Genomic DNA, 17,033 nt, shown 5'->3' with positions numbered 1-17,033 from the left:
CACCCATTATTTTCTTATATTTCCTGCTTTGGTGTATCACTCTCTTGCTTCTTCATGTAGGATTGCAATTTTAGGTGTGCATGATAGCAAATTGGGCACTTGGAGTTAGGCATTGGGCAGTTTAGTATACAAGAGCTCTTCCATGTAGCCCTTGCATTGAAAGAGGAACCTAGCCTGGTCAATTTAATGAATGAGCTTTTCCTGATCTATTACCATCCAGAGGAGACGAACCGCGACTTCTGTTATTTTTAGTCACAGTGATCAGATAGGAGGATTCCAGGTTGCAAAAAGATGAAATAAATAGTGAAATGAAAATAAGTGATCTTGTTTTCATTCTTCAAGAATGAAATGTCCCTTTAATAAAATGAGACAACTAGTAACTTGGTAGTTTTGCAAGCAATCTTTCTACAGTATAGATTTTTTTTGTTCTCTGTACTGGCAAGACTCAGGTAATTTGTTCTTGATAAGATTAAAGGAGATTAGAGTAACTGAGAAACAAAAGGAGAAATCCACTATGGGAAGAAACCTGAGGTGCACAAAATAAACATTAAATCAGATACACACACCAAAGTTAGTTCTCCCTCCAAAGCCAAAACAGGGACACAACACCTTAGGTAGCAACAAAATCCTTGATGTCAGTTGACAAACAAAATAAGTAAAGCAGACGGGCGCTGAGATGAGTGAATTGGTCTGTTAAGTTTCTTACAATGGATAGTATAGATTGTATAGCTAGAACCTGGAAAAGAAGGACACCAGTTAATAAGGATATATTTCTAAAGTTTTGTTGCCACCCCACTTGGATAATCTGTTGTACAGTATATGAATAGCAATATGAGAACTGCTTCATAACAATGTAGCCCAGAATATATTAGGCTGTCTTGGACAGGCCATGGAACAGAATGGCTCTGAATATCAGTTGAGGAGAGAATATTGCCTCAGAGTGAAGTTTTTGTGTGAAAGAAGATTATGTTCTGAATGGATTTTTTACTTGAACCAGCATGTCATGAGTGCCGATGAGCTGAAGACATCAGCACATTGGCACACATGACAAAGACAAGGAAGCAGAAGGAAGGGACACAAAATAAGCATAGCACGCAAAGCCATCACGACACAAAGAGAAGGAAAAGAAGACAAAGACAAGGCGGATCACGAGGCACACCCAAGCTATTAGCAGGAGCGCCATGGAGATCGCCCAGCGGACAGCAATCATCGGCTGAAGGAGGAGACCGATGATGGGCGATCCCGGGGCACCCGCAGGGGCCCCGCAACCCTACACCTACCGGCACGAAAGGATGCAGGACAAAGGGCGGGTGACGTAACCTAAGGAGAGGGGGCGCTGACCGGCGCGGGGTATTTAAACCCCGCACCGATGCGCTCCCTTCACTCTCGGCTTTTTTCCACAACTGACACTACGTGATGAATAAAACAGAACCTGCTTCAACCGAACCAGTGTCTGCGCTTTACTCAGCGGTAGGCAGTGCATGACACAGCAGGACTGTTCTCATGATCTTTTGTTCTTAAGTGATTCTCTTGGGGCATGCCATAAACAAAGAAAAAGAATGGAGTTGTACTTCTTGATCTGCATTTTTTTCCTCAGAAATTTCATTAAGCACTCCCACATAAGGGTAGAATTGCAAGACTAGATTTTCCTTTGTAGGTTCTTCCTCCTAAGATGAGAGACACACTGAACAAAAGCAAAGAAATGGAACCCAGTCTGTGTACCTTGTAAATTAATAGAACTTCACATTTAGTCAACAATAAATATGGAAATCAATGGTCCAGTTGTATTTATTTTCTCCTACATTACAGATCGCTCATTATAGATGCATAGCAAGGACCATTCCCTGTAGGTAGGCCACAAGTGGTCCTCTAAGAACCCTTTCACCTATAACTCAAAAAAGGAGTAATGTTGAAGATGGTTTTATTTTCATCTATTCCTTTAAATCTCAGGGATAGAACTTTCAAAAGATACAATTATCTTTCTGCAATTCAGGCCATTCCAAATCAAAAGTAACTTTATGACAGAAATAAGTCCATGTTATAAGCAGAGCTCTTGCTTTAGATGGCAACATACAGCTCTGATTGACAAGTACTGCTTCCAAGCCAGGTTATTTCATTGGCAGGCATGCCAGTGAAGGGTGCTGCAGAATTCAAGCAGAAGGAAACAGATTTCCTTTAGCAGAGCTGCTTAGAAAGGCTTGAACAGCTGACAGCAAGACGGGCTCCAAAGAAAGGTTTCAACAATTTCACCACAATGAGAATGAATTAAATGAAGCCAGGATGCTGGGGCTTCTGCTCACTGTAATGAACTCTACTAAAACCTGTGGGAGAGGAATATAGTCTGGAAAATCATTGGAAGCTATGCATTTGGCTCTTGTCAAAGAACTTGGAGACAACAGCATAGAATTACTGTTCCTTGCACTCTTCCCTTGCTTTACAAAACAAGAAATAACCATGGAAGAAATAACCATGGAAATCACATTTTCCCATGTTCCTTTGATTTATATAAGCCTTGGTTCATTGACTTGGATAAGTCACACACCTTTTGCAATCTTTGTGCAGATTGGCAAACATATACACCAAGAAACAAAAAGATTTTATTTATTTATTTTAAAAAATTATACAGCCACCCAACTTGATATTATAACTATGAGCAGCTCACAGTAAGCCAAAAATAAACAAAAAGATCCCTGAAATGTACCATAACTCCTGACCCATCCAAAAGAATCTTAGAACTAAGCCAATATGTGCGTATTTTGTACTGAGTTGTTGGCCATAGATGATGAACCCCAATATGTGGTCCTTAAACGGCTAACTCTGATGGGAGGACCATGTTCAAATGAAGGGAAAGAGGGATAGTTTTTTGGTGTTTTTTACTGGTATACTGCATGTATGCAATCTAGAACTGGTTTAATATTAATCTCTGTGGGAAATGTCCATTGCCTACATAGGCAATTCTGCCTGTCCATTTCTTCTTCGTTGGCTCAACTATTATACAGATAATAATATGCTCAACACTTTTTGATGTGATGCTGGTTATATCTGAGAATTAATATACTTAAAATTAATCTTCCCAGCAGAAACTGGAACCTGAATGCTGTATTAGTTTTAAGAATGGAGTAACAACTACTCACAGAAAGGTTGTCTGGACACTGAGCTCATCCTTACCTGCAGTCTCTTCAGAAAGGAACACAACACTACAACCCAAGCCATGGGATGCTGGGCTTACTAAAAAGTGGCAGAGCTTAGTGCAAACAGGCCCCTTTTGCAATCTGTATCACAGCAGCAGATCATTTCCTCTAGAGTAGTCTCTGGAGAAAGAACAATTCTAAGCAAACTTAGGAAACCATCACTCCAGAATTCTGGAAGGAAGTCACAATAGACATGGGTATAAAGTTAGTGTAAGTTTATAAATCTTAATTATCTTGGCTTACTTAAACTAGCTTTCTTTCCTAGAAAAGGACAGTAGCTCTTTAAGAGTTTGAGAAGCAATGAAGCACCATAAAAGAAGTTTGGATAAAATTCAACATGCTTTTCTTTTGCAAACAATATTTTATATAAGGAAAAAAGAGTATCACAAGACAATCATAAGTAGTTATATGACGTACATACAATTTAGAAGCCAGGCCACTTGCATTTTCCCAGTGTTATAATGTAATGAGATAGAAATAACGTTGGGAGCATTATAATACTAAACTGAACAAGAAATTTGCTAACAGGCCACCTATGAAGACCTCCAAACACTCAAAAGACAGGCATTATAGATTTGCAATATTTATATTGTAAGATAAAATGACAATTAGGTAATATCCAGGTTTATGTTCAGGACATGTTTCCTGTAGTAGGTATCCATCAGGAAATCTGCAGAACATTCTTTTAAGTAGCCTACAATGAACTCTAAAAACTAAGCAATTCCCAGGAGTTAGATTTCTCTCATCTTAAAAACAAATCTGTAACTTAAAATAATTGCTCATTATGGATAATTCATTATTCATAGATATATTCTGTATTTTCTCAGCCTATATTGATTGCAGTGTCCATTAAGAAGAAATTTAACATCTTTTGTGCTGATTTGTTGTAGTTGTTTGCTTTTCAACTAGCAGGGGAGTTGTGCTTTAGTATTATTAATAAACCTGCTTATTTTCTGCTTGTACTGGCAGCTCATTTGGTGAGCTTCTTATTAATTTTACTTGTAGAATTTCTATCTTGTTGTTCTGTTCTGTTGAGTACTCAATAAAATCCTGGCAGCACATCTGCCAAAGGCCTTAAGACACTTGACCTTCTGTTTTTGGTGGTGATAATATTAAAAGAAAGGAAGCAGGAAGAGATCTGCCTTTTGGTCCCTCCTCCAGGCCCTCTGATGGAGTATAGAAGGCTTGTCTCTGAAATCCAGGCCAAAGATGTGAGAGCAGCTGCAAGACCCAAAGTCCCAGTTCTTGGGATTTCTCCAAGAAAGCTATTCTCCAATGCATGGGTCGTGGGAGGCAGGTTGCTACATTCATCTGTTTATTTGATTTATATAGCCTCCCATCTTAGGTACCATAACCCTGGGCATCTTACAAATAACAATAAAATGGTAAAAAACATAAAAGCCATAACAAAAACTCCTGGTGCCCCAAAGGCAACACACTCCTGCACATCCACCTTCAAGTATACTGGCCTCCAGCCTCACTTGACCCCAATGCTTGGCAGAAAAGTCAGCTCTTCAAGGCCTTCCAGGAAGCTAGGAAGGCAGGGCTCTGCCACCCTTCTTGGGGGAAGGGTGTTCCAAAGGGCAAGGACCACTACTGAGTAGGTGTGCTGCCTAGGTTCTGCTAGAAGGCAACATTTAACGGAAGAGACCTGGAGCACTCCTGGGAGGCGGTCCCACAAATAACTTATGCATTTAATGAAGGCATTTGGGGCTGGTGTGCACATTTGAACTTTTGAGAGCATGCTATGGAGGTTCTCAGACTGATTGCCTGCATCAGATGCAGGATGCCTCATATGTACACTTACTTGGGGACTAAGCTCAGTGGTTCTGAGTAAGTATACTTTGGCTCCAGAGTATGTTGCTATTTTGCAGAATCTCATTCTAATCACAGTTCCGTATTCCTGAAGTCCATGCATGACAGCGTGAAGGTAGTTTCCCTCAACTAAAATAATCCAATGTTTTCTTTTTTTTGAAAAAAGGCCAACCTCTTTTGAGACAAAGAGGGGGAAAGCCTAATTTTTAACTAGATAACTAATAACCTGTGTATGCAAACATTAGAGCATTTAATGAAATTATCCTGCACTGTGCCACTTCAGAGTGTAGGTGACGCATCAGTGAGAAAATGTATTGGAACTACGGTATGTCCCCTGAAGTCTAATGTTCTGGGTTCAGGGACTTGGTTTGCTTATTTTTGCTTTTAACATTGGGGGTTATTCAATTATGCAGCTGCTAGTTAGTAAACCATTTCACTATGCAAGTTGTGACAGCTAGTTATGATATTCATTTTCTTGCATGAGTAATAAGCATAGGGAAGCTTCTTGACCCATTTCAGAAGCAAGGATTCCATCATTTTAAAATGGACAATTTCACCATTGCTCTGTACGAAAACTGGTTGTTTAATTGAAATTGGAAATGCAGGCAGCTAGTTTTATGTCTAGAAGCCAAGACAATTACAGAAAAGGGAGAAAATAATCATAATGGAAATTACCAACCCTAGTTGGTTACCCTCAACATCTGGTCACCTAAGATGTGAATTTGTTCACTGAAATAAAGAAGTCAGACCTATAAGGGCAGGTGGCTTCTGTTCATTGTGCCAGCTAGCTAGCCTTTTCCTTTTTCCAAGATTTTCCCTTTCATCCCTTTTCCCTCCTGATCTTCCCTCAAAGAGTCAGATTTCTGGGGTGACTATCCAGTTCTGTTTAGTTTGGGGGGGGGTATGTTTTTAGAGTTTTCCCTGTAAGCATTTCCTATTTCTCTAAGCCATAAAGTTTCCCTGGACCCATGTTATTGATATTTCCCTCTTGTACGCAAATAATGTTGGTTTGTGGATTACAGCCAGAAAATTGCAACCCCCATCAGATGACCATTCATGTGGCTGTGACCAAGGGATTACTCTACATGTGGACTGAGTTATGATCTGTCTGTCTGTCTGTCTATCATCTGTCTATCGTCTGTCTGTCTATCTATCTAATTTACACAACCACCTACCTTACTGATGTGACGCTGGGTGGCGTACAATAAAGCAAATAATTAAAGCACATCTTAAATGACCATGAAAAACAGTTAACACAAAATATAAAGAAGATCATGAGAGAATGAACCAAAATCTCACATACAATACAACCATCTTGTGGGCTCCCTAATACCAAGGGATCCCCCAGCCTGCTGAAAAAAACATGTTTTAAGAGATTTCTGGAATGTCAATAGGGTCGGGGCTAATCTCAACTCGGGGAGATGGAGGTTCCAAAGGGTGGATGCTATGGCAGAAAAGGTTTGTCTCTTAGGTCCCATCAGATGGAACTCTCTGGATCAGTGTTTCTCAACCTTGGCAACCTGAAGATGTGTGGACTTCAACTCCCAGAATTCCCTAGCCAGCTGTGCTGGCTGAGGAATTCTGGGAGTTGAAGTCCACACATCTTCAAGTTGTCAAGGTTGAGAAACACTGCTCTGGATGGTGAAGGAAAGGCAATGCCTGTGATTGTATACAGATTCTTTCCTTCTCCATAATTTCCAAAGCAAAGTGCGCCTTGGTATTCCAATCAGTTTACAGAGGTGAGTCATATACACGCAACATTTTTCTAACGAATTCACTTTCCTTTACTTTTAAAGATCTGCCAGGAATGATCAATAATTTCACTATGAACAAACCATTTTAAAATAGTGTATACTTTTCTTTTGCTTTGATGGTTGGCATATACTAATTTTACCAGAGAGGTTATATATTTCTAGAGATTGACAAGTACAATTTTTTAATACTGGAGCACGCTGACATACCAAAAAAAGACAAGCACAGAGACGAAAGGAACCAGAACCATAAAAACCAAATGATGGATTTCTTTTTATTGGAGGCTGGGAGTGGTTTTTAAACCTCTGCGTAGGCGGCTAGATTTTAGATAGTGGGTTTTGTTGTTTCGGTTTTTATATCGGGAGGCTCCAGGTCCAACAGGAGTGGCGTCTCTTGAGCATTTGTAAAGGACAGCATTTCCCAGGTGGTTTGTTCTTGAAGTATTGAGAAGAGCTCTAGGAAGTCTAAAATAGAGCATGGAAGCTGCCCAGACCGGCAGATGTCACTGATGGATTGTTGTAGGAATTATGTGTTAATGTTCTTTAACGATGATAGAGGCTGAGCTTGGTGACGTGGTGAGTTTATTTTGCCTTTTGTCACTAATAAAATATGTGACTTAGACGACCTGCAAAGGGAGAGCGCTGCACATCCATAGTGGTCATTTGTTGAGCTTTTGAAATGGGTTATTTTTGTTGCCTGGCTGTCCAGGTAAGTTAATATTTTTTTTCATAACAAATAATGATAAATGCAGTTTAATTCCATTCCTAAGGGTAAAGAAGTTCCAGAACTTGGTAGAAGATGGGTGGTAATATAAATGTTTTAAGTAAATAAATAAATAAGCAGACAAACAAACTTGAGGATTTGCAAATTCAGAATAAACTGTTACTGTAGAGAAAGCGAATGTGCTGTCCATTAAAGTCAATTAATTAGCAGATTTGCACTTTTACATTTAGTGTTGTAATATGCTAACTTTAGTGATATTATCAGGGTAAAATAATACGTCAGATTTAATTTCACATACAAGGCAGTCCAATATACAGCTGAAGCAAAACCCAAAATTGGGCTGAGACCCAGAATTTAGTATATAACTAAACAGATGGTAATAATTTGTACCAGAGCTATGTGTATCCATTTGAATAATCTGATTATTGTATTTTTCAGGTGTCTAATTAAGGACTTTGAAAAACGCCCATCAGTCACCCATCTTTTAGAACATCCCTTCATACGACAGGCCCATGGAAAAGATATGGCACTGCAAAAGCAGTTGAGTAACCTGATTCTGGCACAACAACAGTTAGGCTCTATAGCCAAGAGGAGGTACTATCTAATTCCTCAGATTTTCTGCTGTAGAAGTCTAGGGCTTCTTACTATAATGCATGCATGTATTATAGATAAATGTATAAAGTGATTGAGTTTTTTGCCCCATTTGAGTTCCCTGAATGATCTGTGTGCAAAACTGATATGAATGAAGTTGCATTGTCACTTGCACAGTAAAATGAGGCTTATCCTGACTCAACTGACTTGGTGAGAAGCATCTCAGAAAACTTGGGGATGGCCCTCCCCTTCTGGAGTCCACTGCTGATAACTTAGTTATTAGGTGTGTCCTTACCATGGGCATCCCTGGGAGTTGGGAACAAAGAATGAAATGAAATGTATGTTGTGACCTGCCCCTTATATCCTTGCATACAACATCAAGTTGCAAATTTGAAAAGGCACAGCTTGTATGTGATGTCATGGGGCATATTTCATCATTCTGGTGCCAACATGGTTAGGAACAGACACCAATGCCTGTATGTAGAGTAGGATTTTGCTCCTGATTGAATATGGTCTTCATGGTAGTTGCACAGCCCATACAAACAGAACATTTACACTTTTCTTATTGGTCTCTTTTAAATGCATTCAAAGTAATGGAAACGTTACATTACAGTTGTTTCTTACAGCTGCACTCAAGTGTTCATTAATCAGTAAATGAAATGTTAACAGGAAATAGGATCTTGCTTTGTGATTTTTATTGTGTGAATAATAAAAAGTGTTAGTGATGGCATATTAGAAGTGTAAAACAGTGTGGTTTGGTTAGCTACTGCTTGGAAAACTGAGAATGACTGTTTTGTCTATGTCTTAGTATGACCAGCTATGTTTCTATAAAGCCCAGTACTCCATATTCACTAAGAAAGAAAGACTTCTTTTCCAATACGGTTCGAAAGCCAGCACAGGAGATGTTGCTTGGTTTTGTGGTTGTCCATAGGGTGGCAGGATTTCACTGTTTTCAAAGCAAATTTAAATGCAAATGAGCATGTACCATTTCTGCTCAGCAGTGATTTTGCAATATGAAATTTGTCTAGTGCTAGATAAGCTGTAAAGCATTATTGTAAATAAATACCTGCTAATGTTGATGAAGAAAATTAAATGCCACGGGTCATACGTTACATAAATGTGTGTGCCTATTCAGGCACTATTACTTTGCTTTTTCAAAACTAAAAGCCTTAATGTAAAAATTTAAATATTCGGTAATAAATGCAGTTGCAAGGTGAGTTGACTCTTGATTTCACAACAGGAGAAATTATCTTGTAGACTTTTCTGAAGTAAGAGCTTAAATTGATCAAACTTGCTTCAGAAGACTAATATAATTTTTGCAGTTGTATTTGTTGTTGCTTTGTTTTGCTGTGATGGGTGCTATGTTACACATTTTCTTCCTTCTGATCATTACTATTTGTATGGGGGGGGTTGTTTTGTTAAATCTCTCACAGTATGAGACTTCGGTAGACTGTGAGACATATCTTCTGATATTGGACATAAAGTGGAATAAACCCAGTTTATGTTAAGAAGTTGGCCTATTCGTGAAGTAGAATGAAATTCTACTGTTTTAGGCTACAAAGTGAGAGTATCACTCTCTTTGTCTGGCTGTGGATTCTGGCAATCACAGTTCAACACCACTGGGGCGTGGAGGGCACCAGGTTAAGGCTGCTATAGGCTATTTCTTATTAGACAACCTTTTAGAACACCAGCCTGCCACTGGTGTTTTACAAGCAGCTTTTTCTGACAGTTCCAATTTGTGTTTGAAAGCAAAGAACTGCAAGCCTATGTTTGGAATTTCTTCTGCATATTCTGATAGAATTTGCAGATAATCTCCAAATAAGCCAGGAATAGCTGCTGGATCGCAAAAGGTTGGGCACGCAGAACTGAGTTGTTTTTTTTTAATGCACTTTCTTCATCTGGCCAAATATCAGGGGAAAGATAGCAAGCTAGAAAACCTACTGTGGGCAAGAAAGCTACCATTTTCCAATGTGGTTACATTATAATTGCTAATGATTACACAGATCCTAATAAGATCCTAATAATATTATATTTTTGTCCCACCTTTTTTATAAATAAGTCAAGATGGCAGACATACCTAATGCTCCCACCTCCTATTTTCCCTACAACAACCCTGTGAGGTGGGTTGGGCTGAGAGAGAGGGACCAGCCCAAAGTCACCCAACCGCCCTTCCTGCCTAAGGGAGGCCTAGGACTCACCGTCTCCTGCTTTCTAGGCCAGCGCCTTCACCACTACGCCACACTCACTCTTTAGGAAGGGGGTGGAAAGGGAATGTAATAGTCATGGCATGTGAGATATAGCAGTTAAGGTTGTTGCCAGTGTTGTAATTATGATGCTTGCAGAAAGTACTCCAAGCAGTAGACTCTTGCCACTGTGGTCAATCAGGCTAGGTGATCATTCAAAAATGCAGTACTTTTGCTGTAATAGAGGTCACAGGCCCAATTCTTCGCACTTTTTCAAGAATTCTCATTATTCCTTTTTATGTTATCCCAGTGACAAAGAGAGGAATGTGGATCGGTTATTTCTATGCCTGTTTGAAAGAGAAAGCTGTTCTGTTAGTCTTCAGAGAAAAAAGGAAATGTACATGCATATTGCATTGGGTGCTGGATGGGAAAACTGTGACAAGATAATACCTTTAAAGTAATAAGGAACTAATAAAATATGGCCACCTGAAAGGAACAATTGATTGGGAAGACAAGCCAGCACAAGAACAATTGTATTCTAAATAATGAGTGTCTTTGTTGTGCCTTCCAATGGTTCCACTTTTGATTTGATTTTTATTACATTTGTGGTCTACTTCACTACAGCACATAATTTATTTCTCCCTTAAAAGCTCTGTACCAACCACAAAGATATGTAGCACCAGTTACTGTACGTTAGTGGGTTCCACTGGATTTAGTGCAGTGGTAACTGGTTCTGTTGTTTGCTGAACTAATACACTCAAAACCAGAAGTCCCCTAGAACATGAATGAATCAAGCGTAGCTGTCATGAGTGCCGTTGAGCTAAAGTCATCAGCGCAATGGCACTCATGACAATGACAAGGAAATAAGTGAAGGGGCACAAGTTAAGTAGCCATCAACCCACAACGACTAACGGCTAACAAACAATAGCTAAACGAATCACGGAGCCACCCAAGCCATCAGCGGCAATACAACGGGGATCGCCCAGCTGAAAGCAATCAGCAGAAGAATGGAAACCTGAGGATGGGCAATCCCGGAAACCCTCAACCAATGGCAGGGCAACGCATGGGACAAAGGGGGGTGACGTGACCGAGAGCGAGGGGGCGCTGACCGGCGCGGGGTATTTAAACCCCGCACCGGCGCGCTCCTGTCACTCTCAGCTTTTTTCTACCCACGTTGTACCTACCCTGAAATAAACCAGAACCTGATTTGCAAACCAGCGTCTGAACGTTATTCAGAGGTAGGCAGCGCATGACATAAAGCTGAGAGTCATAAACTCAGCCTCGCCGAGCCCCACCGGACGACAACGAGCCGCGGGAGGAGTAGACGGCGAGAAGACCAGCAAGATGAGGCCGGAACGGCGCGGGCAAGGAGGGCGAGCCGCGCGGCAAGAGACAGAGGAGGACCGACCGAGGCCAGAGGCACCGCGGACTCCCGGAGCCATGGACGCCCACCCCACCCGACCCGAGCCTCAGCTCCAACCCCAAGGGGAGATGGCGACGGAGGCAACCCGACCGCGGGAGGGAGCAGCACGACTTCCGAAACCAGCGGAGGACCCCGCGCCCCACATCGCACCCCAGCAACGGGCGTGGAGCGACAGCCCCACGGTGCTCAACTCGGAGGAGGACGACGGAGACACCCATCAGACGGAGGAGGGAGCGGACCCGCGGCGGAGGGACGATGAACCCCACCGGCAACCCACCCCCGAGGACGCGCCAACGGAACCGGCCCCAGCGGCGGCGCGGGCTGTGGACGAGGAGGCACGAGCTGAACTCGCGGCCATGCGGGCTCAGCTGACGGAACTCCGGACCATGCTCCAGGCGCTTATGCCCCCCGCGCCACCCAACGACGTCCCCGCACAAGCCCACACCCCGAGCGAAGCACCGAACCCACACGGGCCAGCGGAGAGCCAGCAGACGGCACAGGCGGCCGACACCACACCCCGAGAAGCGAGAGGCGGGGCCGCACAAAACGCCCGGGCCCCAAAGGACTTCCCCATCTTCTTCGATGGGACCCCCTCAAAACTCTCGTTTTTCGTTACCAACGCTAGGGAGTTCATGGGGAGGCACGGACACTCCTATGACTCCGAGGCCGACAAGATCGCCGCCGTGGCGATCAAACTCCAAGACAGGGCGGCGGACTGGTACGTCCAACTGTACGAGTCCAGCTCCCCCGCCCTCGCCACCTTCCCTGCTTTCATCAAAGAGATGAAAAACTACTTCGAAGACCCCCTAGCTAAAGTACGGGCGAAAAGCGCACTCCAGAGACTTAAACAGGGCACACGCACGGTCCCTGACTACGCCCTGGAGTTCAAAGCCCTCGCGGGAAAGGTCTGCGACTGGTCTGAGACCACCCTGCTGGAAATCTTCAAAAGGGGGCTCAACCGCGACGTTCTCCAATGGGCCCTCTACCGCGACGACCCAGAAACGTTACACGGGTGGATCCACCTCGCGGGGAAAGCCGAACACGCGCACCGCACCTTCCTCATGACAACCACGGAAGACACAAACGATGCCGGGAAAAAGGTACCCGCACCACACGGGGGGATGGCCGGCCCCATATACCCTAAAAAGAAGTTCAACCGGGAGCCCTGCGGGAGGTGTGGCAAATTAGGGCACAAGACGGCGGATTGCTTCGCCAACCGACCGCCGACCAGCGCACCCAAGCACGCCACAGCCCGCACCGCTAATGATCGACGGGCAACACCACTTCGAGATCAGGGATATCCTCGACTCCCGCAAGCAACGAGGAACTCTACACTATCTGGTCAGGTGGAAACACTTCCCCCACCCGGAATGGGTGGCGGCGCACAACGTTAACGCGCCTGACCTGACCAGAGCATTTCACCGGGCATACCCCGACAAACCGCAATCAAGGTCAGCAAAACCAACCCCCCCCCCGCAGGCCCCCCCCCGCCTCCCGCGCCCCAAGGGAAAGGGCCCCCCCCAAGCCCGCGACTTGGGTGGACCTTCCCCCCCCCGGGACTCACTCCCCCCGCCCCGGGCCCACGGGGTGGTGACAAACGATCGCCAGCACCCTCCCCCCGCCCCCCGGCCGCGGGGGAGTGGCAAGCAAGGCAACAGGGCAACCTGGGGGCAACGCCCAGGAGACACAACAAAGGCGACGCACTCTAAATAAGAAAAGAAGGGCCCTACCTGGAGCTGAGCAGCACCCGACCAGCCACGCCTCTCGCCTCGCCGAACTGAGCCAAACAAACAGGGTGTGGTTGGAGCATGCGCACGCCAGGTCAGAACCCGAGCATGCGCACCATGGACACACCTTGGGAAGGCACGTGGTAGAGGGAGGAGCAAAGGGAGGGGCGACAACTACTCCGGCGGGAACTTTGAAAAAAAAAAAAAAAAAAATGTGGCGTTTTGACAGCTCCACGGGGAAAACCAAGAAAACCGGGGGAGAACACTATTCGAAAAGGGGGCAGTATGTCATGAGTGCCGTTGAGCTAAAGTCATCAGCGCAATGGCACTCATGACAATGACAAGGAAATAAGTGAAGGGGCACAAGTTAAGTAGCCATCAACCCACAACGACTAACGGCTAACAAACAATAGCTAAACGAATCACGGAGCCACCCAAGCCATCAGCGGCAATACAACGGGGATCGCCCAGCTGAAAGCAATCAGCAGAAGAATGGAAACCTGAGGATGGGCGATCCCGGAAACCCTCAACCAATGGCAGGGCAACGCATGGGACAAAGGGGGGTGACGTGACCGAGAGCGAGGGGGCGCTGACCGGCGCGGGGTATTTAAACCCCGCACCGGCGCGCTCCTGTCACTCTCAGCTTTTTTCTACCCACGTTGTACCTACCCTGAAATAAACCAGAACCTGATTTGCAAACCAGCGTCTGAACGTTATTCAGAGGTAGGCAGCGCATGACAGTAGCTTTCCAGATACTGGAACAACTACTGATGGCTATGCTGATGGAGTTCAACAGCAACTGAAAAGCCAACCCATGATCATCCCTGTTCTATATGTAGAAGCATAAGAGAGTGGAAGAAGAATCAACATTGACAAAAACATATTGGAAGCACGCATCATTATTATCCATATGAATAGATCTCTAGGTGTCACTACATGTGGAGCTGGTACTGAATAGAAGTGAACCAATTTCTTCCTTCTTCTTGGACACACAGATTTGTGTAGGTATTTATTTGAACAGATCCTTTTTAGTCTTTCCAACCCTATGGAATATTGGAAACAAATTACATGAAGGGACTCTGGACTCTGTTGTCAGCAGGTAATTCTCTGAAAGTACAACAGAGCTAGGGCAATTTTGATGTGGTGGGAGAAGCCAGCAAAAGAAAGATCAAGTTCAAAAATGGGCTGGATGAGGCTGGGGGCTGGAAGGAAAAAAAATCCAGAAAACAATCCCCCTGGGTATCCCTATGGGAGAATGTTGCCAACTGTTCCATTCTAAGCTCCCTTCCTCCTATGTCCTGGTCACATGACTTGGAATGGAGCATGCACTGGCCACCCCTTGCTTCTCAATGGACATGTATGTACATACTAATACCTATAGGCACAAGACCAGGGGAGAGTAGAAACACAGTCACAATACATATACACTGATTTCCAATTACATTCTGACACACATACATACCTTGCCCAAAGACAGTACATATGCCCTCATCCTAATTAGACCATCACATACATGCAGAGGCAATACGTATGCCGCCATCTTGATTATACTCTCACACATACATATATACATAAGGGACAAGGGCATCATACATGCTCCCATCTGGATTAGATCCTTACACTCCCTTTCTCTATGCACACCCTGATTAGTCGCTGGAGAGAAAAGGCACACAGAGGCAACAGGTTACTTCACTTGGCTACACAGAAGAAAATCCAGACACCTCCTAGGGGCACTGCTAGTAAAGGGCTTGGAAAGAATTCCAGAAGCCATGTCTGCAGACTCTGTCTACCATGTTTCTTATTACCATCTGACTGGCCCACCCAACTTGCCTCAGGGCCACATGCCCAGTTTCAGGACAAGGGTCCAGTATTGATAAATCATTGCAGCGTTCAGCTGCACGAAGCTGCTTAGAATAAGCCAGCGTTTCATCCTTCGATCCATATCAGCGTAAGTGTAGGGCACGGTGCCACAAAATCTCATCAGAGACCAGCAGCAGGACTGAGGGTAATAAAATGCTTTATTCCTCCTCAATGTTGCTATTCTGAGTAAAGCATGTGCCTGGGATCCTTCTGCTTTAGGGTTTTTAAGTTTTAAATATTTAAATAATTTCTTACTTGAAAAATGGTTTGTTAATGTTTAGTCAGTTGCCCTACCTGATAAGTTCTCTGACAAAATTCATTTCTTCAAAAACAAAGAGGGTAATTATTATTTCATTAGGATTGGCAGGATTATATTTGTTTTATGAAAGGTATAAAATCCTTAAGAACGTATGAAGAATTTAAAGGACTTATTCCAGGACTGATTAATGTAGAAACCAGTTCTATAATGCAATTTTTTTAAAAAAATAAAAATCAGGTCTTTTCTGCTTTACTCATGTCTGACTCACAGGTTTTGTTTTCCAAAACCCTTAGAAGTAAAATAGATGTTTTCCACTGCCCAAGGGGGAAAACACAGTAGGAGATTTTGTTTGTTTATTTAGAAAAGGACTTCAATTGAAAGCCAAGTCAGCAATTAGCTGTGAATATAAGGTGCCCTCAATCCGAACACAATGATTGTAAACCATCCATGCATTAAGTTCAGAATTTCAAGGGCACCTGCCAAATCAGTCTTGATGGGCATCCTGCTACTGCAAAATCTTTTCTAATGCTTCTAGAAAAGAAAAACTTTTCTGTTTTCAGCCAGTCGGAGATAGGATGGTATGGGTACTGTTTTAATATTGGTAATTTTTTTCCTTTTCCTCTTCAAACTGCTTGGTATGTTTTCACTACTTTATAACATATCTTAGCCAGGTCTGAGATACAAACCACTAATCCAATAAACACACAATTCTCTGTTTTTATAATGAATTATGCACACAAAGGTACACAAATGTGCACAAATAGTGTATATAACATACAGACGGAGGATAGGTATTTATTTATTTATTTATTTATTTATTTATTTATTTAATATACCAAGATTCCTAGGTGACTGATATTGAAACTGGGTGAATATATCCAAGGCTGAAGGGGTAAAAGAAAGCAAATTGTACATATTTTTATTTTTGTGATTTACTAAAAGTTTTAATTCTTTATCGAAATGTCTCTTGGTTATTTCAGATGTAGTGTGAAAACGAATTTACTGAGCATGGATTCTAAAGTGGTGGGTTTGTCCCCGCTTCTTGCCTGTGACTTTTATAGCTTCCCAAAGTCAGATGAGCTCTTATAGTCCTTCTGTGGAATTAAGTCATAACAGCTAATGGGTCTTTTTCAATTTTGTGGGCCATCAAAAATAACTTTGTCAAATGTACTGTTTAAGTATTTGTTGCGGATCAGTCCAGCTTTACAAGTATGATAATGGAAGGGGCACAGATCACCCTGTTCAAAAGCTTGGGGAGGGGGACATGTGGTAGAAAGTGAAGAAGCAGATTTGTATGGGAGGGTGGGACTAATTCAGTTGCTGAACTAGGTTCTCTTTTGTCTAACCTAGGTTAGCCTTTACCTGTGTTTTGTTTTATTGGCTCTGGTGTCATCAGATTACTACTTACTCTGACAGAGCAAGGCTTAGGCAGGAGGAATCTGCAGCTTGTTGTTGAGGATCAAGGCTAAATATAAGCCAACAGGGTGCTGTTGTATCTCAGTGGGTCCT

General features: G+C 43.2%; 1 protein-coding gene across 1 annotated transcript in view; it reads left to right on the top strand.

Moving 5' to 3' along the window:
- The window catches only part of MYO3B (myosin IIIB), a 241,767-nt gene that overhangs the window by 71,658 nt on the left and 153,076 nt on the right, over positions 1 to 17,033 (top strand). The window contains exon 8 of the mRNA XM_063305914.1: positions 7,920 to 8,075. Coding sequence (XP_063161984.1) covers positions 7,920 to 8,075 — 156 coding nt within the window. The remainder of the gene's footprint in view (positions 1 to 7,919; positions 8,076 to 17,033) is intronic.

Source organism: Candoia aspera, chromosome 1 (assembly GCF_035149785.1).
Source record: "Candoia aspera isolate rCanAsp1 chromosome 1, rCanAsp1.hap2, whole genome shotgun sequence".
Lineage (NCBI taxonomy): Eukaryota > Metazoa > Chordata > Lepidosauria > Squamata > Boidae > Candoia > Candoia aspera.
Note: the sequence above shows the minus strand (reverse complement) of the source record. Positions and strands in the feature narration are given on the sequence as shown.